The sequence below is a fragment of the Podarcis tiliguerta genome, assembly GCF_965153285.1.
Source record: "Podarcis tiliguerta genome assembly, chromosome: 14".
In the NCBI taxonomy this organism is placed as follows: Eukaryota; Metazoa; Chordata; class Lepidosauria; order Squamata; family Lacertidae; genus Podarcis; species Podarcis tiliguerta.
This window is the reverse complement of record NC_139547.1, coordinates 26,331,962-26,357,229: the sequence shown is the minus strand read 5'-3', so window position 1 is coordinate 26,357,229 and position 25,268 is coordinate 26,331,962. Positions and strand designations below refer to the sequence as shown.

General features: G+C 48.5%; 1 protein-coding gene across 1 annotated transcript in view; it reads right to left on the bottom strand.

Annotated features, from left to right (window-relative positions):
* Positions 1–22,798, bottom strand: part of SMAD6 (SMAD family member 6) — a 55,868-nt gene extending 33,070 nt beyond the window's left edge. The window contains exons 1-3 of the mRNA XM_083412131.1: positions 20,918–22,798; positions 10,590–10,646; positions 6,526–6,603 (exon numbers count right to left, since the gene is read on the bottom strand). Of these exons, the coding sequence (XP_083268257.1) occupies positions 6,526–6,603; positions 10,590–10,646; positions 20,918–21,752 (970 nt within the window). The 5' untranslated portion in view covers positions 21,753–22,798. The remainder of the gene's footprint in view (positions 1–6,525; positions 6,604–10,589; positions 10,647–20,917) is intronic.
* Between the last annotated feature and the right edge of the window lie 2,470 nt (positions 22,799–25,268).

The following is a 25,268-nucleotide window of genomic DNA, read 5'->3' as shown; positions in this document are numbered from 1 at the left end:
AGTGGTTCTTAACCAGTGGGTCCCCAGTTGTTGTTGGACTACAACTCCCATCATCCCTGAGCTCTGGCCTTGCTAGCTAGGGGTGATGGGAGTTGTAGTTCAACATCTGGGGACCCACAGATTGAGAAAGGCTGCAGTAGAGGCCTGAAATCTAAATAATAGGGCATGTTCTTTGGAATGGAACCTCGGGCCCGGGGTCTGAATGTGGCCCTCAATGCCATTCCATCTGGCCCTCAGAACTCTTTGGGGGCCACACACCCTCCCCAGCCTTGTATGACACCATCCTTGATTACTTTTTCCCGGGCTTGAATGTGTCCTGCAGGAGAAAATTTACATCCATAGCCCCACCCACTTTGCCACTCCCCCCACCCACTGGCATGTGATTTCTCCACGCCTGGAGTATGCCCAGAAGAGAATGCATCTCTCAGGCTGGAAAAGGTTCCTCTCTCCCTCAATCTGGTTTGGATGCACGTGACCTTGCTGAACTCAAACCAGTGCTTGGATGGAGGACCTGCTAGCACCTGCCCCGCCTGAAAGCCAGTAGTTGGGAGTGTCAAGACTAGGACACAGAGGATCGGGGTTCAAATCCCCACCATGCCAGTGACCCCCAAGGTCACTGCCTCTCAACCTAATCTACCTCGTTGGGTTGTTGCAGGGATTAAATGAGGAGGGAGGGGAGCTCCTGGGAGAAAAGGTGGAATTATAAATGCAACCAACAACTAATAATAACAATAATTTATTATTTATACCCCGCTCATCTGGCTGGGTTTCCCCAGCCACTCTGGGCGGCTTCCAACAAAGTATTAAAATACAGTAGTCTGTTAAACATTAAAAGCTTCCCTAAACAGGGCTGCCTTCAGATGTCTTCTAAAAGTCTGGTAGTTGTTCTTCTCTTTGACATCTGGTGGGAGGGCGTTCCACAGGGCGGGTGCCACTACCGAGAAGGCCCTCTGCCTGGTTCCCTGTAACTTGGCTTCTCGCAGTGAGGGAACCACCAGAAGGCCCTCGGCACTAGACCTCAGTGTCCGGGCAGTACGATGGGGGTGGAGACGCTCCAACTAAATAAATAAATTCATTGGATTTCATGATGCCTTTTTCCTTGCTTCATGAATGCCTAAGGGGCTATCATTGGGGCTACTAGCCATGATGGCTATTGCTCTGCCTCCAACAGTCAGAGGCAGAAATGTTTATGAATACCAGTTGCTGGAAAACACAGGAGGGGAGGGGGGTCTTGGGCTCAGATTCTGCCTGTGGGCTTCCTTTTCGGGCTTCTGGTCAGCCACTGTGAGAACAGGATGCTGGACTAGATGGGCCACTAGCCTTATCCCACAGGGCTTGTATCCCAAGTTCTTAAAGGGGCATACATGGGGCCACACCAGGCCAGTCACTCCTGCCAGAGACTGAACTCCACTGACGTTGCTCAAGTATGGCATGCTCAGGGTTAACTTCAGCTTGTCTCTTATCCTATATATATGTAATCCTCCCCACTGGGGAAAAGATAAATAGCCCACATTACACTCTTATGAAGAGTTGCGCCACTTGAAATTCCACGGTAGGAGATGGGAATATCCAGTTACACTACAATCTTGGTCACAAAGTGATCGTTATTTTGTTCCCAAAGAAAAGTTTAAACCCGCTTTCTTCTCCCGTCAACAACGCAGGGCTCAGATACCACAGAATCTAATCCGCCACCTTCCCCCTGGAAGCTCACAGCTATTGTGTGTTTTCATCTGCGGTTTATTTAAAGAGGGGGCTGTATGTGGAAATGGATCATTCCAAGACATTATTTTAGAACTGAAAGCTCCGAAGTTTTCATGCTGAAAATTCATATGTGAGCCTTTGGCCCGGTGGTCAGAAGCTATATTTACTGAAGTTCCACATCTGAGTCACAAGCCAATATAGGCCAAGCCCCGATCCAAATGCCAGCTCTCCTTCCTGGGTTGTGGGGCTGGAGAAATATCTCAAATTCCTGCATGTCAGAATCAAATTCGTCCATGCTCTCCCAACACTTCCTCCCCACTCTCGGATTTAGCACCAAGAGGACAAAGAGAGCAGAGGAAAACCCTGGATTTCCTGGGTTGTTTCCTGACAGAATCATAGAATAGGAAAGGACCCAAGGGTCATCTAGTCCAACCCCCTGCAGTGCAGGAAGCGCAGCTAAAGAATCCCTAGCAGATGACTATTCAACCTCTACTTTAAAACTTCCAATGGAGGAGCGTCCACCATTTTCTCACGGAATCCGTTCCACTGTCAAACAGCTCTTACCCTCAGAAAGTTCCTCCAAGGTTTATTCAGAATCTCCTTTGTGGTCATTTGAATCCCTCTGTAGCAGCAGAAAACAAGCTTGCTCCATCTTCTACATGACAGTCCTTTAGGGTATTTGAAGATGGCTGTCGTATCCTATACTGCTGAATCATGAGGGAACCGCGCAAGTGAAACCTTAGTCGGTTCCATCTTCAGGTTTTTTCCGTGTCCAGAATAGGCCAGCAGCAAGGTGGGTGTGGTAGGGCAGAGGCACTTTCCTGATGCTGGCAATGCGGCTCCTGACCTAGATGGTGCCAAGGAGGTCAGTACTGCGGTGTCTCAGTGCCACCCTGCCTAGCCCAGGTAAGTAATGGTGACACTGGTGGTCAGGAAGACAGCTCCACCCCACAGCATGGAGGGCTGAGACCTTTTGCTCTAACATAGTGATTCCCAAATTGGGTGGCACCCCCCCCCCCCCAGAGGCAGGGATTACCTAGCAGGGCACTATGAGGCAAGGAGGTGGCAGGGGGGCTCTGGATGTACAAATGACCATCAGACTTTGAAATAGCATTGGATCAAGTTATTAATTTTGCTGGCCTAGTTAAGCATACTAAATAGTTAATTGGACTTCAAATAAATGTGCAATTATTTGTTACTGCTTTGCATTTCATTGTGTTGTTATCTTCCTTAGTGAATTGTGCAAACCACTTGTATTCTGAAAGCTTTTTTTATAGGGTAGAGCAGGGAACCAAGGGGGTGGTGGCCCCAAAAAGTTTGGGAGCTGCTGATCTAATAGGGTAAAGGTAAAGGGATGTCTGACCATTAGGTCCAGGCGTGGCCAACTCTGGGGTTGCGGCGCTCATCTCGCTTTACTGGCCAAGGGAGCCGGCGTACAGCTTCCGGGTCATGTGGCCAGCATGACTAAGCCGCTTCTGGCGAACCAGAGAAGCGCACAGAAACGCCGTTTACCTTCCCGCCGGAGCGGTACCTATTTATCTACTTGGACTTTGATGTGCTTTTGAACTGCTAGGTTGGCAGGAGCAGGGACCAAGCAACGGGAGCTCACCCCATTGTGGGGATTCAAACCGCCGACCTTCTGATCGGCAAGTCCTAGGCTCTGTGGTTTAACCCACAGCGCCACACGTGTCCCTTGATCTAGCAGGTTACAAAGTGGCAATTGGAAGTCTCAAGTCTAGCCAAATCTGCTTCAAGAGTAACAAGATGTCAGTTACTCAACCACAGCTCTGAGGGGACACAGCTGAAACAGCACAACAACACCAGCAGCATTTGAGGAGAGGACATTTGCCACCTTCATGCCCAACTCTGCAAAGCATCTTCAAGTCACTACTGTCCCAGGTCAAGGTTCCTTGCATGTTTCAAAAGGAAGATGGAGAAGAAGTCAAAATTTTCAACCCCAGCTATGGGATTCATTGAATTGTGTTAATTGCTTTGACCAATTTGACGCTGTCGTTTGCTTTACTTACATGCTACTGTGTTTAATATCATAGTGATTGCCCTGCTTGTTGCTCTTTTAATGCCACCGTGGTTGTTGCAAGCTCAACACTTGTTGTTGGAAAAGCAGAACACAAACATTAAATCAAACCAAACCAAAATTAAACCAGTTGGGTATTCAACAACAACAAGCCACAGTAGCCAGGAGAAGGTCCGAGGCCAGTGAGTAAAACCTGGCCATAAGGACTGCCATTTGTCAACTACTCGGATGTGATTATCATCTTTTTTCTGCCTGCCTTGAGAGAAAGCAGGATGTGCGCATTTCTGAATAAACAAATCTTCAGAAGAAAATGATGGGAGTCTTCCAAAAAGCCCACTATTGTCAATCTGGTCTGATTACAACCATGCCACCATGGCCATCCTATTTTCCTTTGCTTCTTTCGAAACAGGTCTCTAAATCATGCTCCCTCAGCTTGGTGCCCTCCATATACTTTGGTCTGCAGCTGCCACGAGTCCCACCCAGCACAGACAACTGTCAGGGATACAAGGAGTTGTAGCCTAAAACATCTGCTGGGCATCGGGCTGGAAGAAGGCAAACTCCCACCTACCACATTAGGAAGGCAACCAAGAAATACTCTACTTCCTGGTCTCAGCAAACTTGTTTATGGCTTGCTGCTGGCTCAAAAAACTATGGGAAATTGAAAGAGTGGGCAATGTATGAAGCACATTTTCAAAAGCAGTAGCCAGGACTAATTAAAACGTGAAACTTGGAGTTCCACAACAAATAGCAAGAGGAGTATGAGAACTTGATTATCCAAGTTTCCCTTGGGCAAATCAAGTCCTGCAAAACAGGAGAGATCATTTGGAATGGGAACAACCGGTTGCCCGATGGAGCAGACAGACTGTCCCAGCGACCGCACGTTCTCTTTCTTCTTTTCCCCCAAGCCAGCAATATGGTGCAAGAGAAACTTCCAACTGACACCAAATTAGGAAAATACAACAGCAATTCACATGGCAGGGACATTTTTTTTGTTACAGAAACACAGAACTCCATCGTGCTCCATGGAAAACTAGATCATTTCCACTTTAAAATTCGAGCCAAGGTTAGTTCCCAATATTTATGACAATTTTTTTTGAAGAAACAGATAATCAGATAAATGGAAACATACACACAAAGCTCCATTTGCAGAGATACTTAGAGGGCATGCACTGATTATGAAACAAAACTGGGTAGATAAAGGATTCTCAACTCTAGATTAACTGCCCCAGCCCCAGTAAATACCCATATTAAGAGCTCTGTGGCCTTCCAGGTGTTATTAGAACCAGCTGCACAAATATAAGATGGGGGACACCTGGATTGCCAATAGTACTTATGAAAAGAATCTAGGGGTCTTAGTGGACCCCAAGCTTAACATGAGTCAGCAGTGTGATGCAGCAGCGGGAAAAGCCAATGCTATTCTGGGTTGCATCAACAGATGCATAGTGTCCAGATCAAGGAAAGTCGTAGTCCTGGCTCTGGTCTGCCTTGGTCAGACTTCGCTTGGAGTACAGAGTCCAGTTCTGGGCATTACAATTTTAAAAGGATATGGACAATCTGGAACGTGTGCAGAGGTGGGTGACCAAGATGATCAAGGGTCTGGAAACTAAGCCTTATGAGGAACCATTGAGGGAGTTGGGCATGTTTAGCCTGAAAATGAGTAGACTGAGGGAGATAATGATAGAAGTCTTCAAATACAGTGGTGCCTCGCAAGACGAAAAGAATCCGTTCCGTGAGTCTCTTCGTCTAGCGGTTTTTTTGTCTTGCGAAGCAAGCCCATTAGCGGATTAGCGCTATTAGCGGTTTAGCGGCTATTAAAGGCTTAAGAAATTAGCGGATTAGCTGCTAAAAGGCTATTAGCTTCGTCTTGCGAAGCAAGCCCATAGCAAATTCGTCCTGCGAAGCACCTCCAAAACGGAAAACCCTTTCGTCTAGCGGGTTTTCCGTCTTGCGAGGCATTCGTCTTGCGGGGCACCACTGTATCTAAAGGGCTGTCACATGGAGAATTTTCTCCTGCTCCGAAGGCTAGGACCCTAACCAATGTCTTCAAGTTACAATAAAGGAGATTCTCTAAACATCAGGAAAAACTTTCTGATACTAAGAACTGTGTGACAGTGGAACAGGCTCTCTCGGAAGGCAGTGGCAGGAGGAAGACCTCCTTGGTGGTTTTTAAGCAGGGGCTGGACGACCACCTGCCATGTATGATCTAATTGAGATTTCTGCACTGCAGAGGGTCAGACTAGATGAACCTTGGGATCCCTTCCAACTCTACAATTCTGTGATTCTATAGGAATGGTCAGAAATAATGCAAATGGTCCAGCAACATCTGGAGGGCCACAGGTTCACGGACACTGGCCTACACTGCAAGAGTAAACTACTTTTAAACCATTTTAAGTGCCACAACATCCCATAGGGAGCCCTGGGGCCAGAGGTTTAGTGATGGGGTTCAAACCCATATTAAGAGATCCTGAGCCCCCCCCCCCCATAATTGTAATTCATGGAGCCTCCTACACTACTTTTAGGTGTGTACCACACTACGCCTTAATTTTCTCTTTCTATTCCATGGCAAGCAAAACCATTACCAAATATCTTGGATAAAATTCTGAGGCTATGAAGCCCTGGGAAAGGTCCCTTTGATATGCACGGCCATCACCCCTTCGTTTCCCATATTCAAATGAGCATTTCAACTTCCTGGATTATATTTCCCAAGAGAGAGTCAGTTTCTAACACTGAGTCTGACAAAGTTGCCCCAAAGAGTCCCTTGATTTCAACATACTGAAAAATCTGCTAACCTGAAAATTCTCCAGGGGTGACATTGGGCGAGTTTGTAGCCTCTGTTTCAGTGTACGACAAGGTGGAATCTGAAAGATCTAGAAGCAAAAGTAAGAGAAAAGACAAGGGTTATTTCCTAGAAGACAGGCATCTTATTTGCAAATACTCTGAAACCCAAGTTGCTGCTCACTCAAAACACAAAATACGTTGGCACACAAAAAAGCTTTCATTTAAAAACGAAATCCTTATCGCTCTTTAAAGTCCTGCCATGACCTTTCTAGGGGTCAATGTACATGTTGCCCTCTTTGTGAAGCCACACAAGCAAGCAAATCCCACTATTGGTTACACAACCCACCGGGAGCAAAAATGGAGATGGTTCCTTGTGCAGGCCAGAGCTGGAAGGTGGAGACGGATGACCTATTTGCTCCAGAGAAATCAGTCCCCAAGCAGGAAGGGTGACAGAGGGGTTAAGGGACAAGTGGAAAATGGCAACAGCAACTGGGAAGCATGGAGTTAGGGGGTTGTTCTTGGGAGCACTCAATAGGATGGCTTGCTGGATCAAGGAAGCTGGCTCAATTCTCCCAGAAGGTAACACAGGCGAAAGGCAGACTGGTTAAGCACACTGGAACGGGATATGGCAGGAATTGGGAAACTTAGGGGCACATGAAGCCCCGCAGGCCTCTCCCATTGGTCCTCAGAGCTCTCCCTAGGCCACACCCCCTCTCCCAGGCCACGCCCCTCAGCAGCACAGCTCCACAACCCATTCCTTTGCCCTTGAACTGAGATGATGGAGAAGTACAGAGAGCCTGCTTAGCCAGAAGCCCTAATGGGAAATGCACAAACAAGACCTGAGCACAAGAACCCCTCCTGTTGTTTCCAGCAACCATAGGAGCCAACTCCTAGGCACTGAGGTCCCGTCAGCCCTCCCCCTAAAATATTTGAGGGGGCTGCCTTCACTCCGGTTGATGGGCATCACCATTCAAATTGGGGGGAGTGTGCCCCATCTTGTGATCGATTATGCGGGGCAGGGCTTACCAATGGCACCGCCCCATAGTTTATTCAAGTTGCCACTCCTGCCAGCATTCAGAAGCATTGATGTAAAGGCAGAAAATTGCCATCATAGCTACTGATAGCCTTCCCCTCCATGAATATGCCCAATCCCCTTTTCAAGCCATTCAAGCTGGTTTGCCATCACAGCCTCCTGTGGAAGAGAGTTCCATAGGTTAACTATGCGCTGTGTTTGGCCCCTGTGGGAAAAGGATGCTGTGCTAGATGGACCATTGGCCTGATCCAGGAGGCCTCTTCTTATGTTCTTATATTCTCCATGAATTTGTCTAAGAGACACTCATGTTGGTGACCCTCCCTACCATCAACTTTTTCATCAACTAAAAAAAGAAATCTGGCTATGGTTGAACCTGTGGGATCTTCTGCTTGCCAGGCCTCTTGAGATATGGTGGCCCCTCACCGAACTTCACACTAGCCCCATTTCCCTTTGTTTCATGTCCTTGCAGATCCAAGCGCCATTCACTGCTCCCCTTCCCTTTCCTGAAACACCGAAACTGCCCTCAAAAATAACCCAAGGTTGAGTGGATCAAATCAAACAAGTAGGAACTTGGGAGCGCCGCGGATAAGGTTACACTAAGCCTCCAAACAATTCATCGTTACTATACTTAATTATCACTATTAAAATTCTTGAAGCTGTTTATTCTTGTTTCCTTCCTCCCTTCCTTCCTCCCCTGCTGAAACCAAGGAAACTTTGTTTTAACAAGTTAAAAGTCTTTGTTGATCTTTCTCCCTCTCTCCTCCACCCACCCCCACTTTGCTTACACCCCTTTAATTAAAAAGGTGCTCTAAATGTTTGCTCCAAGATCAACTCCGTGTGTGCGTCTCCCTCCCCCATCCCTTCTCTTTTCAGTCAAACCAGCCTGAAAAGCAAAGCTTCACTTCGCGTTGTGTCACTCAAAGTTCTCCGTCTAGGGAATGCAACTCAACTGTGTAGGTGCTCTGAACTACAACTCCCATCAGCCGCAGTCAGCACCTGGAGGGCACCAGCTTGGGGAAGGTTTGAAGAAATTATGACACCTCCAGTGCAGGAATATGCAGGTGGCCCATGTGGGGATAGAACCCACAACCTTGGCATTATCAGCACCACGCTCTAAACAACTGAGCTAGTTCTCCTCCATCTCATTTAATCCTCACAACAACCCTGTGAGGTGGGTTGGGCTGAGAGGCAGTGACTGGTCCAAGGTCTCCCAATGAGCTTAATGGTCAAGTGGGGATTTGAACTCTGGTCTGACAGATCCTAGCCCAATACTCTAACCACTACACCACACTGGCTGTCATACTTCCTTTGAGCAATTGATGTGCACTGTTATACAGTGGTACCTCGGGTTACATACGCTTCAGGTTACATACGCTTCAGGTTACAGACCCCGTTAACCCAGAAATAGTGCTTCAGGTTAAGAACTTTGCTTCAAGATGAGAACAGAAATCGTTCTCCGGCGGCACGGCGGCAGCAGGAGGCCCCCATTAGCTAAAGTGGTGCTTCAGGTTAAGAACAGTTTCAGGTTAAGTACAGACCTCCGGAACGAATTAAGTACTTAACCTGAGGTACCACTGTAGTTCTATTGCTTTTGTTACTACATTCCATAATATGTACTATGCAACAAATCTTTAAAATAAGCAGTCAATTTTTTTTAAAAAAAAGGCTATATTGGTCAAATATACATTTTCCTTGTTATGTTCTTAGGAGGGTTCTTGTGAAGAGCCCTGAACTTTAAAATGTACCACTATACCATTGCATTTGGTGACTGCTTATTTGCAAGGGGTGTGGGATGGGCTGCACACGCTTCGAATTCATGATTCTTGACTTTGCATTCCCACCTAACTGACCAGCCTCCCAACCCCAAAAAGCCAGAGGCAGAATCGGGCACTCCATCCACTGAGGTCTGTGCTTGAATTCCTCAGAGGCAATATATACTTTGGAAGGCCACTCCTTTTGGATTTCACCAGCTTTTAAAGTAGGTCAATTTTTTCCCCCAGTTCCCAGCTTCTTTGACCATTTTTCCTTTGCTTGATTTAGGGGAAGAGGGAACAAGGAGAGAAATTAAGCATCTCACATTGCTGTGTTTAAGGGAGGCTTGTCACCTTTGCTGTGGCCAGATTCTTTTAGCAGACTCAGTTTTCCCTTAGTCGGCAGAGCACGAGACTCGATCAATCTCAGAGTCGTGGGTTTGAGATCTATGTTGGGCAAAAGATTCCTGTATTGCTGGGGGTTGGTCTAGATGACCCTCAGGGTCCCTTCCAACTCTACAGTTCTATGATTCCCCTACTGCTGCACTGATCTGCGGGTGGCAGACAGACAAAAGGCAACCAGTCTGCAACTGTCGGACTTTCTGCCTACTGTACAGGTGCCAATAGCTCAAGTGCCCTATCAGTGAAAAATGTGGTAACCAAAGATTATAAATAGAGCTTTTGGGGGGGGGGGGACATTAGCTCAGTAGCAGAATGTCCCACACAGTTTCTATCTCCAGAATCTCAAAGCAGGGCTAAGTATGTTCTCTGTCTGAAACCCCGAAGAGTCGCTGTCCCTGTACATCCCCAAGAGCGTTCCTGGGATCTTCTAGGGAAGCACTTTAAGTGGTCCTCCATGGCCCAGAAGCACAACTCATGCCAACAAGTCATCGTGCCTTCAGGGTGCAACCCTGTGGAACTTCCTCCCACCAGAAGTCAGACAGGCACAGTCCCTGCTGAGGTTTCAAAAGCCTGGTTAGAACAATTTCATTTCAGGAGGCCTTTGCACTACAAACGCTTCCCCTTTGTTCCAAAACATTCTGACGCTCTTTTTCGTCTCTGAGATTTTAAATTTGGGGAGTTTCGTCTGTGTTTGGGATTTTGTCAATCGTCTTTTTGTTGTTGTTGCAAGCCACACTTTGTGAGGCCTAAATGGCAGAAAGCAGGATTTAAAAGAAATGAATGAGATGGGCTTGGCCTGCAGCAGCTTTTGAACACTTCGCGTAAAATCACAGCAAGACACACAAGTCCAGGATTCCAGCAATGTGCAGGGGAAAAAAGAGATACTTACCCAGTGGCTTTTGCTCGTCATTTGGAGACAGCCGGGAGTAAGGAGGGGGTGGAGATTCTGAAAAGCAAGGAAGACACTGATTAACAACCCCTGGAAGTTTAGGTTACAGAAGCATTTGCTCCCACACCAAGGAAGGAACCATTTGGCTGAAATTATGGTGGAATCTCTATCGCCTTGTTTTTGTGGAGACACTGGGCACCATTACTCACTCCTAAAACCATAGGTAGGCAAACTAAGGCCAAGGGGCCGAATCCGGCCCAATTGCCTTTTAAATCCGGCCCGCGGATGGTCCAGGAATCAGCGTGTTTTTGCATGAGTAGAATGTGTCCTTTTATTTAAAAAGCATCTCTGGGTTATTTGTGGGGTATAGGAATTTGTTCATTCCCCCCCAGGGACAGTGGACCAGCCCCCTGCCGAAAAAGTTTGCTGACCCCTGCCTAAGACAAAGCATTCATAAACACATCACAAAGTATAGTTATTTAGCAACACATTACCCCTCAAGGTGCTGGGTGTATGCTACAAAATGGGGAGAAGTGCTTTCATGGACCACAATGAACTAGAATTGGGTCTTAAGGAGGCCACTGGCTGCAGTCCTTAATCCAATTTACTCTGCTGTAGACCCATCAAAGACAAGGAGGGTACCTCTGGCCAGGTTCACTGGGAATATGATGCACTTTGTGGCTAGCAAACTCCTGCTCCTAAAAAGGAACAAAACGCCTGTTTGCTTGGGAATAGGCACCATTGCCTTTTCAAGTTCCAGAACTTCCTCATTAGGACTGGTCGATATATCGTCCAAAACCCTGGTTTGGAGTTCACATCGTGATAATTGTTTCATAATATTTTAGCTAGCAATATATCGCGAATCACAATTTGTGTAGGGGCTAGGTCAGGCATCCCCAGCCTTCAGTCCTCCAGTTGTTTTGGACTACAATTCCCATCATCCCTGACCACTGGTCCTGCTAGCTAGGGATCATGGGAGTTGTAGGCCAAAACATCTGGAGGGCCGCAAGGTTGGGGGTGCCTGGGCTAGGAGATAGCTAGTTTTCAACATTGCGATAACTCACCAGCTAAACACTGCAATGTTATCAGAAGCTAAACCTCACAACATCACCTGCTAAATGTTGCCATTTACCACAATGTCTGAAATAAGGAACTATACAGAGGCAAACAGGACAATGTCCTGGCAACTGCTGCTACTTAGGGGTCTAAAACGGATAAATGACAATATTACCAATAATCAAACACTTGGTTTCATCAGCAGGCATGCCAAAATGAATCCCAACAGGACTTTGGGTTTTGGGCTTGGCTACCAAATGGTGGTATACAGGACAATCCAAAGTACGACGATGAGTTATAGTGAATACATATAATCTGGGGCTGCCAAACTGCCAGCAGGCCTACTAGGTGGCAGAAGCGGCAGTGGCAGAAACAGCTTGCCATGACCGCGGTACATGTCAGCAGCAGCAGTGACAGCAACCTGCAAGGCGTGGCGACACAATCAGTGGCAGCCTGCAAGTCCTCATGGCTGTGACAGGAGCTGGTGGCAGCAGCAGTAGTAGCCTGCAAGGCCTCATGGCGGCGGCACAAACAGTAGTAGCAGTTACCAGGATATTGTCCTGTTCACCTCTGCGTATTTCCTTTCATATTTCAGATATCGTGATATATTGATATATTGTGATGTTTAGCTGGTGATATATCGCAATATGAAAACCCATTATTGCCCAGCCCTATTCCTCATCAGTGTACAATGAGAACTGAGTGTTTACTTGAAATTTCAGGGCAACTAACTCTCAACATTGGTGCTCCAAACAAGACTGCAAGCTGAGGGAACCAAACTATGACAGGACATCAACACTTCAAATTTTTAAAAGAAAAGTTTTCAACTACAGTGATACCTCGGGTTACAGACGTTTCAGGTTACAGACTGTGCTAACCCAGAAGTAGTACCTCGGGTTAAGAACTTTGCTTCAGAATAAGAACAGAAATCGCTCGGTGGCGGCACAGTGGCAGTGGGAGGCCCCATTAGCTAAAGTGGTACCTCAGGTTAAGAACAGTTTCATGTTAAGAACGGACCTCCAGAACGAATTAAGTTCTTAACCCGAGGTACCACTGTAGTTTATTTCAATTTCAACTCATCCTACCAGCCCAAAGGAAACCTGGGAACTATAGTTTTCAGAGGTGCCTGAAAATACCCTGTTCCAAAATCCAAAGGGTGACAAATTATGGGGTTTCTCTAGGAGCCAAGAAAGTCATCTGTAGAGTTTTGACACTGCTGCGGAAAGAATCCAAAGCAACACTGTCACATTTTTTCAAAAGCTGCATTTTGGGGGTTCTCTTTCTTGAGAGGTGTTCAACAAAACCCTTCCATCCAAAACCCTCGACACAAAGTCAGTGCACATTTGTTACAAAGAACACGGTACTCCGTGTTCCAGTGATATTCGAGAGAATATTCGAGAGAAAGAAATTCCATCACTCCCTGTAGGAAAGATCCAAAGTGAATGGGGATTGCAAAACAAAGAGAATTAAGGAAATTAAGGAAAGCTGACTTGCCAAAAAAAGGGGGGAGATTCCCCGCTCCCCTTGCAGCAACTCAGAACAGAATTAAGAGAGAGAAAAGTGCACACACAGAGAGAGAGAGAGACTCCTGTCAACCAAAGAACAAGATCTAGGATCCTGTGTCCAAGTCAAGTTTCTTAGACAATTTAATTTCTACGTGAACTGAATTCTATAGTTAGGGCAACAGAAAATTCAGGTTCGTAGAGCTGGTTTTTCCTTCTCTTAAGGAGTTTCAACAGGAAGGCAGGTTTTGCTGCTTTTTTAAAAAATGGAAAAAACCCAACTTGCAATAATAATAAAAAAAACCCAGAAGTTAGGAAAAGGGGCACTGCAGCTTTAAGAGAGGCAGTCAGATAAATTGCCAGTCAGGCTGGCGCCAGCAAAATGCAAACTGCATATTATCACCACTTCTTCACCTAAATAGCAAGAGGGGGGAACCTGCTAAGGAAAAGAAGGGAGGGAGGGGGGAAGGAAGGGGGTGCTTTTTAAGAACAACTTGAAACTGATCTCGGTTGAAAGGGGATAATGCCAGGCCAAAAGAAAAAGAGACTTGTGTGTTTGTGCGTTTCTCTTTAACTCCCATTTTCTTTTGCCTGAAGAAAACCAGTGATTTTCTATACATCCCCTCCAAAAAGGTTACGTCTCCTTCGGCATTGCCGAAAGGGCAGTAATTTTGTGGATACGGTTACTACCACCGAAAACAAAAAATGCAAAAACAGGCAAGGCAAAATTTGCCTTTTTAAAGAGAAGGAGCCTGCGATGAGAGTTAAGCACACTTCCTTGTGTGATGGCTCTTACTCCTGTGCAAATTTACTTACGGCTGTCTTGGGAAAACAAGTCCAAAACCTGCTCAGCCTTTTCTTCCCACAGGGTTTTGCTTAAGTTAACACGTGTTCGCAGAAGCCCCTTTGGGAATCAAACTCAAACAAAGTGGATCTATATTTTTTTAAAATGCCACCAAGCTGTTTGTTTGCTTTTGCTGGTCTTGATTTCTACATTTCCAGCGCCTGCTGTCAGAGCAGAGGAATGAGATAAGGGAGAATCTTGGATCTTCCCAAATGCTTTGGTGAACGCTAACTATTCCTCTGATGGAAGCAGAAATGGATGGTGGCGTTTTGTGTGTGAATTTGGTCCAATGGCAACAGAAGAGGGGAAGGGATCCTGGATGTTAAAAACAACAACAACACTGATGGTAACTGTACTTCAAAACATCTGGGGGGGACGGGACACCAGGTTGTAAAAGGCGCCATCCTGCCAAACTTTGTCTAACACGGCCCTTTTCAAAAACACACAGTAAGAATGCGCAGAAGATGGTGTTTCGGGATGAAGGGAGAAATCTCATTTGCACTACTCTGTATTAAGTTACAGTGAGTACAAGGGCTGCCTACTCTTACTTCACCCTCCTGGCATCCTATAGACCCCATGGCCACAGGGAGTGAAGGGGGCCAGCCAAGGGAAGCCAGCCTCTCTTCCCCCACCCCACCCCACCTCAAATTGCAGCCCCTGATGCAAAACATTAACCCCTTGCTGCCTGGAGCACACCATCCATTGATGTGCTCTGCTGGGATCAACAGGTGTTGCTGGTGTTAAGCGGTGGAGAAACCTGCCCCCTCTTGATGCCTCAAGACTTCCACTAAAGGAAGCTGGGAGAACTGTGCAAAGGTGAGGGTGACTGCAGCCTGCTTCATCTGGGACACCCAGGAACCCACCCTGGGGTGCAGGTAAAAATATGGGCATAGGAAACTGCCTCAAACCAGTCAGACCACTGATCTGTCTAGCTCAGTACAGTGGTACCTCAGGTTAAGAACTTAATTAGTCCTGGAGGTCCGTTCTTAACCTGAAACTGTTCTTAACCTGAGGTACCACTTTAGCTAATGGGGCCTCCCGCTGCCGCCACATGATTTCTGTTCTCATCCTGAAGCAAAGTTCTTAACCCAAAGTACTATTTCTGGGTTAGCAGAGTCTGTAACCTGAAGTGTCTGTAACCCGAGGTACCACTATACTGTCTACTCTGACTGGCAGGGAATCACCAGGGTTACAAATATGGGCCTTACCCAGTCCTACCTGGAGATAGCGAGGACTGAACCTGGGACTTCCAGCCTGCTAAGCTAGTGTTCAGCCACTAAGGTACAGACAGCCCACCTCACAGCCCCTGAAGCAGAAGAATGGGTAACTGTCTTGAAGGAAATTAATACCATGTTTTGTCTAGCTGATTGTCCAGATTTTCTATGACTATTATTACATGGACATCCCATCCTTCCTTCAAGGAGCTCATGGTGATATACATGGCTCTCGCAGCCGTCCTCACAACAACCCTACGAGGTAGGTTACACTGAAAGATAGTGACTGGCCCAAGGTCACCCAGTGAGCTTCACAGGCGAAAGGGAATGTGAACCCTGGTCTCCCAGGTCCTATTCCAACACTCCACTTGCACTCATTCTGGATTAGTGGCAAAAGGGTTCCCACACCTGGGGCTTCATGGTTCCCACACAATCACAGAAAAGGTGCAGAATTTGGGTCTGGATGCAGAATTCAGCATCCGTGTTTCTGGTCCTGAACACTCTGAAAATAATAATCATAAACAATATTCTCTGGAGCTCCATCCATTGCCATGTTATAATCCTCACAACAACCCTGTAGGGTAGGCCTCCATTTGCATTTTACAGTTCTGAGGCTGAGAAGAGAAGAACTTGCCAGGTGCAGAATTCATAGCAGGAGGGATCTGAATGGAGACTGGACTCATTGGTTACACCAGCTTGAAAGTCTGTAGAGGATCATACCTGGGAAATGTCTGCAGCCAGATGGGCGGCTGAACAGGATTCCCACCAGCTGTTTGGCACAGCATCTGTTTTGCATGCGGAAGGTTGCAGGTTCAATCCCCAACAGCATCTCCAGTTAGGACTGGGAGAGAACCCTTCCTTAAACCCTGGAGAGTCATTGCTGCCAATCAGTGCAGACAATATAGAGCTTGGTGGACTAATGTGTCTGATAGCTTCCCTATGTCGGGTCACAATTCCTTGTTTAGAGTCAAGCAATGAGTGGAGCGTTGATCGGGGAAACAGCAATCTGGAGAGGGGAGGAAAACGCCCCGCTTCCCCCAGGTCAAATATCACTGTGACCAACATTACTGTGACCAACATCACCTCTTGTCACACAGAGAAGGGTCCAGGAGAGCCCTCATCCCTAATACAACCATGAAGAAGTAGGCAGGCTTCAATTTGGTTTACATGCAGAAGGTCCTAGGTTCAATCTCTCTAGGTAGGACCAGAAATGTCCCTAACATGAACCATGAAAAGCAGCTGCCAGTCAGTGTAGACAATACTGAACTAGATGGACCAATGGCCTGACCCAGTATAAGGCAGCAATTTTCTTTGTTCCTTAACAAAAACACAGATTCCCTGGAGATACAAAGGAAGCCAAGATGGGAACTCTTTCCCCTGACATCTAGGGTTTTTTGTGGGCAAGGAATTTTTTTTTTCAATCATGCAAGCCCCACCCTGCAATCTGAGGAGGGACAACTCTTACCAAGCTCATCAGCTGCTTGTGAGAACTAAGTCTCCCTTGCAACCGGATAACCAATGCCGATTTCATTCGTCACTTTGAATACGGCCACTGAGTGGCATTTCATACATGCAATAACTATAAGTAACATATAAAGTTTAAATTCAGCAAACAGGTTTCCAGTGCAGCCTTTGATCCAGGGAGATGATGCAGCTTTCTAAGTGGGCCAAGAATCAGGTGTTCTGTGCGTGCGCATGTGAATGGGTGACCCAGGGACTTTTTCATCTACTCAGATTCAAGGCTTCACACGAAATCTGCCCGAGTCAGCAAATGTACAGCAAAGATGCATGAATCAGAGAAGTCAAGGGATGCACATGCATGTGTGAAACAGCCCTCGCTCGGACAATGCTTGACATCAGTCTTCAGCAAACCCTTGAGACAGACAGAGCCCAGAACAAGCACTACACTAGGGTGCTATTCAATAAAGGCCTGTGTTTTAGTACGGCATTACCACCTGCTGTCCAACATACCTGGTTTTAGACATGCGTAAAGTAAAGCAAAGCAGTATTTTAATTTAAGAAAACAAGAATGTGCCAAATGTGTGTCCGTGTGTGTATAATACTATATAAGAGATCCCTGTGTATATAAATAGACCCTGAGTGCTTTCCCTAATTTAAGCTACGATCTATTCCAAAAGAGGGAGGAATTGAAATATGAGCAAAGGTGCTCTGTTGCCAGTTTTGCTTTGCTCCAGGGCTTTTTGGCTGGTAGACCTTAAAGCATCTTTGCATTTATATATATATATTTAAAAGCCGCAGCTAGCATGGCCAATGGTCAGGAATGGTGGGAGCTGTAGTTGAAAACATCTGGAACAATGAGCCCAACCCACTTCCCTCCTTGGTACTCACAACAGGAGGAACCAACCACAATCCCTGGCTTTAGTGTGATGGCAGAACCTGGGACCATGGTTTGCTGTACCCCAAGCAAACCATAATGATAAACCAAAGTTTGTTCTTGCCATACCAGTCATGGTTTACTTGAGCTAAACAAACTATGATCCCTGTGAGAAGAGGATGCTGGACTAGATGGGCCATTGGCCTGATCCAGCAGGCTCTTCATATGTTCTTACAGTTCAGTTGTAGCTTCAGGAATCATGCTTTGTTTCCTTCCAACATGAATGTGGAGGATCAGAGCGGGCACAATGTTCTTGTGTAAACCAAGGTTTCCAGCTAAACATGATGTGTCACCTTGGCCACCATCTTCAGCTGGCCTTTTCCCCTAGTAACGCGTTTGGCATCGATGAAGTGGCTTGTCCTCCTACATTCTCAAGGAGCGTCTCCACTCCCATTATTCTGCCCGGACGCTGAGGGCCTTCTGGCAGTTCCCTCGCTGCAAAAAGTGAGGTTACAGAGACCCAGGCAGAGGGCCTTTTTGGTAGTGGCGCCTGCCCTGTGCAACGCCCTCCCAGCAGATGTCAAGGCAATAAACAACTATTTTACTTTTAACAGACAACTGAAGGCTTGTCTTCCCTAAAAACTTAGGGAAGTTTTTAATGTCTGATGCTGTATTGTTTTTAATATTCGGTTGGAAGCCGCCCAGAGTGGCTGGGGAAACCCAGCCAGATGGGTGGGGTATAAATAATAAATTATTATTATTATTATTATTATTATTACGCTGGCCACCAACATGGATGGCTTTAAAAGAGGATTAGAGAGATTCACGGAGTTTGAGGCTATCAGTGAATGTCAAAGGCAGTTTGCCTCTGTATGCCACTTGCTGGAATCACAGATGGGGAGAATGCTGTTGTGGGCTTTCCATAGGTATCTGGTTGGCCACTGTGAGAGAAGGATGCTATGTTAGATGGGCGTCTGGCCTGATTCAACAGGGCTATACTTATGTTTTTATCTCTCACTCTCAAAAGTTGGGATACGGGCCTGGGCACAGCATGACGTCTCTGGCTTCAATTCTTTAACCAATCGTCATGGACTATGTTGGACCAAAAATACTGTAACCAGTGCGCTTTCCACACTGCGCCTGTCAACATTGCACAACAGCCCTGTCAGCACTGAAAAGGAAAATCAGTTCAACTTCCAAGGGCCGAGCACCAAACATCAACGGATCTGGGCCACACAGAACCTTCAAGCTGCTCTGCTCTGGTAGTAAATAGCCACTTGCCACAGGTGGTGCAATAAATAAGGACCACTTCAGACAAGCATGTACATCACTTGGTTTCTCAACACTGGATCACCCTCAGCTGGAATACTGGAAGCTGAAGATGCCCACTGACTTCTGCAAGCCCCTGGCGACATTTTACAGTTTTCTTGGCGGCCCCTGGAACTGTGATGGTGCATCCACACATGCAGGTTGTTTTATCTGATGCCTGCGGTTTCTAAGTGAACCAGGTCTTGATGAATGGCAGTGGGATGTGTCCACCAACTTGGTATGGGAAGCCCTGGGTCTGAGGGGAACAGGAAGCTCCTGTAATGCTTCCTTCACGGTGGCCCACCGTTAGGTGCTGCAGTTTTCAAGTGCAGGACGTGCACATGTGAATCAGCCCTAGGGTGGGAAGGCTGAGAGGTCTCTGGTTCCATGCATTTGCGTGAACCATCACCATTCCAAACCTATCATCCCCAAAGTGGCCTGCAACTTGAACTGCTCATGCAGTGGACAAAATAAGTTCGGATCAACATTCCTGGCTTAAGAAGGAAATGGCTAGAAGTTGTTAACCATAAACAGAGAGGTACTGTGTGGCTCTAGGCGTCCTGGAGGTCACACCCTATGACTTCAACACGATGCACCAGAATCCCAGAATCCATTCTGCACATGCTCAGATATGCAGGGAAGGGCTGTAGCTCAGTGATAAAGTATCTGCTTTGCACGCAGGTCCCATGTTTAATCTCCAGGTAGGGCAGGGAGAAAGACTGAAATCATGGAGAACCACTGCCAGCCAGTGTAGACAGTAGTGAGCTAGAGGAACCAGTTTGCGATGTTCCTTCCTATGCTGCTACGATTAGCTACATATACAAGATTATCGCTAGACATGGCACTTTGCAGACTTTCTCACACACAAAAATTCAGGTCCTTGCCCCAAGGAGGTTCCCATCATGTCACATGTGCCAAGCCTGAGATCTGGCACTGAAAACTTGTTTTCAAAGCAGGCTGAGCGCCTCTCAAATAAACAGAGTGAGAAAGAGATACAAAGGCACCAGAATTCTGCAGCACCTTCCAAGACTAACAAAGATTGTTGTGCACCAACTTCCACAGGACAGTCGTTGTATCTGGCAGTTTGAGCCGACAGCCGTCATCATGCCCTCCAGATGCTGTCAGACCCAAACTCCAATCATCCCTGACCCTGACCACTGGCCATGCTGGCTGGGAGTTGTAGTTCAACAACCATAGCCCTATGAAAGGGCGGTAGCTCAGGGGTAGAGCACCTGTTTTGCATGCAGAAGGTTCCAGGCCCAATCCCTTGCATCTCCAGGAAGCCAGGTGTTGTTGGACAACAGCTCTCGTCATCCCTGGCCAATGGAACTGATGGGAGTTGTAGTACACCAGCATCTGGAGGGGACCACATAGGCTACACTGAGGCAGATGGACACAGGTCTAACTCAGAAGAAGGGAGCTTCCTATGTACATCTGAAGGGCATCAAATTGGCTATCCTTACCAAACTCCATCTGCCCACCTTTGAGATGCCTCCTATGGCAAACTATTCTGGAAGTTGCTTATGCCACTCCAGGCAAACTTTTACACTTGCAAAAACATCATTCCCTCTTGGTTCAGACCAAAGATTCATCTGACCTAGAGATGGGGAACCGCTGGTCTTGCAGACACTGTTCAACTGCAGATCCTGTGATCCATGGGAGCAGGGAACCCAACAGCGTCTAAGGGCCACAGGTCCCCCATCTCTGATCTAGGCCAGCATTATGGATCCCATAATGCAGCAATCCCCTTGATTTAAGCCACACAGGTGATAAGATTCTCCCCATGTCGTTTGCCCCCAGCAACTGAATTCAGAAATACAGTGGCTCTATCTATGGTGCTCCTATTCAGCCACCATGGTCAAAGTGAGAGAATTTTCACCAAGATGCCTGTGCATGTTGATTTTCAACACTGAATACTTCAAATGGGAGGAGGTGTAACTGTGGATCCTTTATGAAGATGCACCTTCCCCAATACTCCAGTCCCCCTCCCTGATCAGCCTCAGGACATCCCAGCTGCCCAGCCCTCCCGCGCCCCAGGTGGCCCCGAGGCAATCGACGGTGCTACTAACCTGGCCCGCACAGCCTGCTGAAGTGATAGGGGTTGCAGCACACCGTGGGGCCGTCGGGGAGGCCGAAGCTGCCGCACTCGCACAGGGGCTTCAGCTCGGCCGGGTGCTGGAGGTCCGGCCAGCGGAAGAGCTTCCCCAGCAGGAGGTGCGGAGGGGCCGCCTGACCGCCCAGGCGCACCTCGGCGCGGGAGACAAGGACACAGTCACTGGGCATCCCGCCGCGGGACTCGACGGCTTCGAGGAGGCTGTCGAGGGAGCGCTCCTTGAGGCGCTTCAGGAGTGAGTACGTGACGGCCTTAAGCTCCTGCTCCAGCAGAGAGAGCCTGGAGCGCCCTTCCCGGGCTGGCAGCTCCCGGGGCCGGGGCGAGACGGCGTCAGCGTCGGCGTCCCTCTCCTTGAAGAGGCAGCAGGTGACGGTCATGCCGTCGCTCTCCTGCGCCCACCACGGGCTGTCCCTTTCGAGGCCGCCGTCGGAGCCGCCATCCTCGGCGTCCTCCCGCGCTGCTGCTGCTACGGCCGCTGCCTCCTCTTCCACCTCGGGGGGCGCCGGAGGGTCGCCCTCGCCGTGCGCCATGGACCTCTCCAAAGCGCACGGCTCCTCGACGGCGCCTCCGCCGGTCACCGCTCGCCTGCCGCTCGCAGGGGGCTTCTCCGGGCTTCTGCCGTCGCTGCCCCCTCGCTCATGGCTCTTCCTGAGGCTGCCGGTGCTACTGCCGGTGGAGCCGCCGCCGCCACCATCTCCTCCTCCTCCCCCTCCTCCGACGCCTTCTCTGTCGGGGAGAACCCGGCTTCTCCAAAGTCGCCGCACAAGCCCTGCCCGTTTGGACCTGAACATACGCTTCGCCCGGCCGCGGAGCTGCTGGCCTTTCCTGGCTCCGGGTCAGATCCTCCCAAACGAGGGCCGCATGAAGGAGACCCAGCAACGACGGCAGCGGCGCCGGCGCCCGGAGCAACCGCGGGGGCTCCTCGCCCGCCCGGCCCAGCCACTCGCCCAGAAGCGCCGGCCGGGCAGCCACATGGGGGAAGGAGGCAGCAATGGCATAGAGCGGAGCCCCGCAGGCCGGCGTCCTGGCGAGCGGGGGATCCGCCGCAGCCCGCCCCCTCGGCCCTACATGGAGCCCCGAGAGCCAGGAGGGGACGGGGAAGGCTTGCCGGCCCCCCTGCTTGCGAGGGAGCCCTTCCACGAACAAGCGCGCAAGCAAACAAAACAACAAAACTCCCCCAGGCTTTTTCCTTTTCGCCCTGGCAAACCCTCGACGCCGCGGTCCTTCCTTTGCGTCTGGCTGGGGCGCCTTTTAAAAAGTTGCCCCGACGCCTTCCCAAGTTAGAGGCTGGCCGCCCCCCGGGGCAAGGAGCAGGCTGGCAGCGCCGCGCATGGCTTGGCTCGGTACTCAAGATCCCAGCCCGAGAGAAACGCGGCGGCGGCGGCAGGAGAGGCAGCAGCAGCACTGCAGCAGGCGCATGAGAAGAAGCGCCGTCTTCGCCGCCGCCGCTCGGGGAGAAAAGGCGCCCCAAATCTTCCTCGGCGGTCCGGAGCAGCCTCAGCAAATCCACGCCAAGCGAAGCCCTCGGTGCTTGCAGAAGGGCCGGCGAGGCTCCTGGGGGCAGAGGCGTCCACCCAGGGTAGAGCCCCCCGACTTCACTCCTCCTCCTTCTTCCGCCCCCCGGGCTTGGGGGGCCGCCGAGATCTGCCTCCCGAACAGCGGAGACCCTCGTCGCCTCTCCCTCCCTCTCTCTGTTCCCCCCACTTCTTCCCTCTCTCTCTTTTTTGTTCTTCTAAAACACACACGCAGGGCCCCCTAGGAGAGCGCTGGAGTCATTGGCTCCCTCCCATCATGTGCCAGTCTAGACACTTTGGCGGCGCGGAGCTGCACTGATGGTTGCGCAAACAAGGTTTCAAGTTTCTTAACTCTTAAAGGAAAACGCCTCCCGGTTCTCGCTCGCCTCTGCTGGCTTCTCGCTCCCCCTTCGCTCTCTCCCTCCGCGCTTCTGGTTTTGGGGCACCCTCTTGGCCCCCACCCCTAAAATAATAATTAAGGGAAGGGAAGGAGCTTCTGTGAGGAAGACGATTCGCAAAAGAACTAATAAGAACAACAATAATAAAAAGAGGCTGGGAAATGGGAGCGAATTATAATAAGTTCTCGTGCCCTTTTGCTTCCTATCTGCTGTGTGCAAATGGCCAAAGTGTTTATTTGTTTATTGGAGGCATTTTTTATCCCGCCTCCTCCAAGGAGCTCCAGGTGGTGTCCACAGGTCTCCCCCTCCTCATTTAATCCCACAACAACCCTGTGAGGTAGGTTAGTGGGCCAAGAGGCAATGATTCTAAGAATGTCTTCTTTTATTCAGTAATAATATTGATAGTAATAATATTAATGAACTGGCTGAGCAAGTCTTCACTGAGCTCCTGCATTTGAAGCTCCATAGAATGTTCATCCTTTTTCACTAAATCCCATGGTGATGAATGAGACCTAGTCCCAAGTAAGCATGCAAAATTAATAACCTCAGTGGGAGTTAACTTCTGGGCAGACCTGCCTGAGATCAGGCTACAAGTGCACTAAGTGGGTGTCTACAGGGGTGGGGAATCTGCTCCCATCAATCCCTTCTGGACTTTTGTTCTGCTCATGCTCTCAAGTGCAGTATGTCAGTTGTGGCAACTCAATTCCCTGTCTGACTGAGGCTTAACTTTCAGTAGGTACCAGTATAAATGTTATTATTTTGCGCCCCCTTGGTTCAGTTCCTTTTGTGGAGGAAATGCCCACACTGCCCTAAATCCGGCACTGGTGGGAGTTGTAGTTCAGTAAGATCTGGAAGGCTGCAAGTTCTACATCCTTGGGACACAGGATGGGACACTGCCCAAAACATCGAAGCTGCATGGCAGGTTCTGGGAAACATACCTCGGGAAGAAAGTGTGCAGATTTGCAAGGGTTGCTGGGGTATAGCTTCCAAATTGCATTTTCCTGCATGGGATCCCAGCCACTGCACACTGCAAGGCAGGGACCCTGGCACATATCTCTTGGGTTGCAAACTCCACTGGCGCCCGCAAGCAGCATCACCTTGTGATGTAGGCAGCTGTTCATCCCATTTTAACACAGGGGGAAACTGAAGCCGAAAATTAGCATCTCACATAGGTTTGGCTGGGACGTAGAGGCTGCAGTAGGGCAACTTTTTATCCATTGGTTACATGCAGTTTAGGGCAAGTTTCTACACTACACTTGATCTTAGCAAAAAGGCCGAGAAGCAAGTTTCATTCGTAAGGAAAGTGCTGGGACAGAAAACGCCTGCTTGCAAATTGTTTGGGTGCAAACAGTTCAGAAGGAATCTGAATCCCCATTGCAGAAGTGGATGCAACTACAGGCTCACCTTTAATTATTTAGCAAAAGTCCAAGAAGCGCAGGGGATAAAGCTAAACATGGCTGCCACATTTGGAATCACCATTTGCTTTAAAAGAACAGGAGGGTTGAAGCTCAGAGATAGAGCATCTGCCTTGCATACAGAAGATCTCCTGTTTTACTCCCCAGCATCTTGAGGTATGGCTGGGAGAAACCCGTGCCTGAAACCCTGAAGAGGCGAGCTGCTGCCAGTCAGTGTAGACAATACTGAGCTAGATGGACCAATGGCCTGACTCAGTATTAGGCTGCTTCCTGTGTTTGCTAGCTGATAAAGACTATGGAAGGGCATTTCTGTCCTCCAAGAATCACACCCTCAGTTCAACTCCCTAGCTCTCCCTGGGACACACACATCACAACACCACACCCCTTGTTTTGCAAAGACTCATCTGCACACCCCAAACTGCCCTGCAGCAGTGTGCAGTGGCTGCAGTTCTCTCTGTGCTTCATCTCATTAATGCAGGGTTGCTGTATGTTTTTTAATAGCAGCACCGACAACGTATCATTTCAAAGATTGCATTTTGTTGTGGTTGTTTTTTTAAAAAAATAGTCTGCTCCACGAGGCTCATCTTCATAAAAAAGTGAGGCCCTGGACTGCATAAAAGGAGAAGCTAAAGGGCACTATCACCAATGTCCCGTAACACAAAGTGTAAGTACAGAAATAATCTCAAAATGCAAATTTGGGGGTTTAGATGGCTCCAGAAAGGAGTTGCTTTCGCTTTGTCTGGTGTGTTTTGTTTTTGAAGCTGTTGCCTTGTTTGGATGTAAACTCTCCCAAGCCCAACCCTGCTTGACTCTGGACACGGACAGAAGTGTCTGCCGCATTGTTGGGGCTAAATAATGCTGGACAGTGCTCATAATATGCAACAGTGCTTGGTATTTCCAAGATTATCTGATGTGTACAGATGCATTGGGGATATTTGCTGTATAAACACACATACATTTCTTTCTGTTTGTTGTGTCCT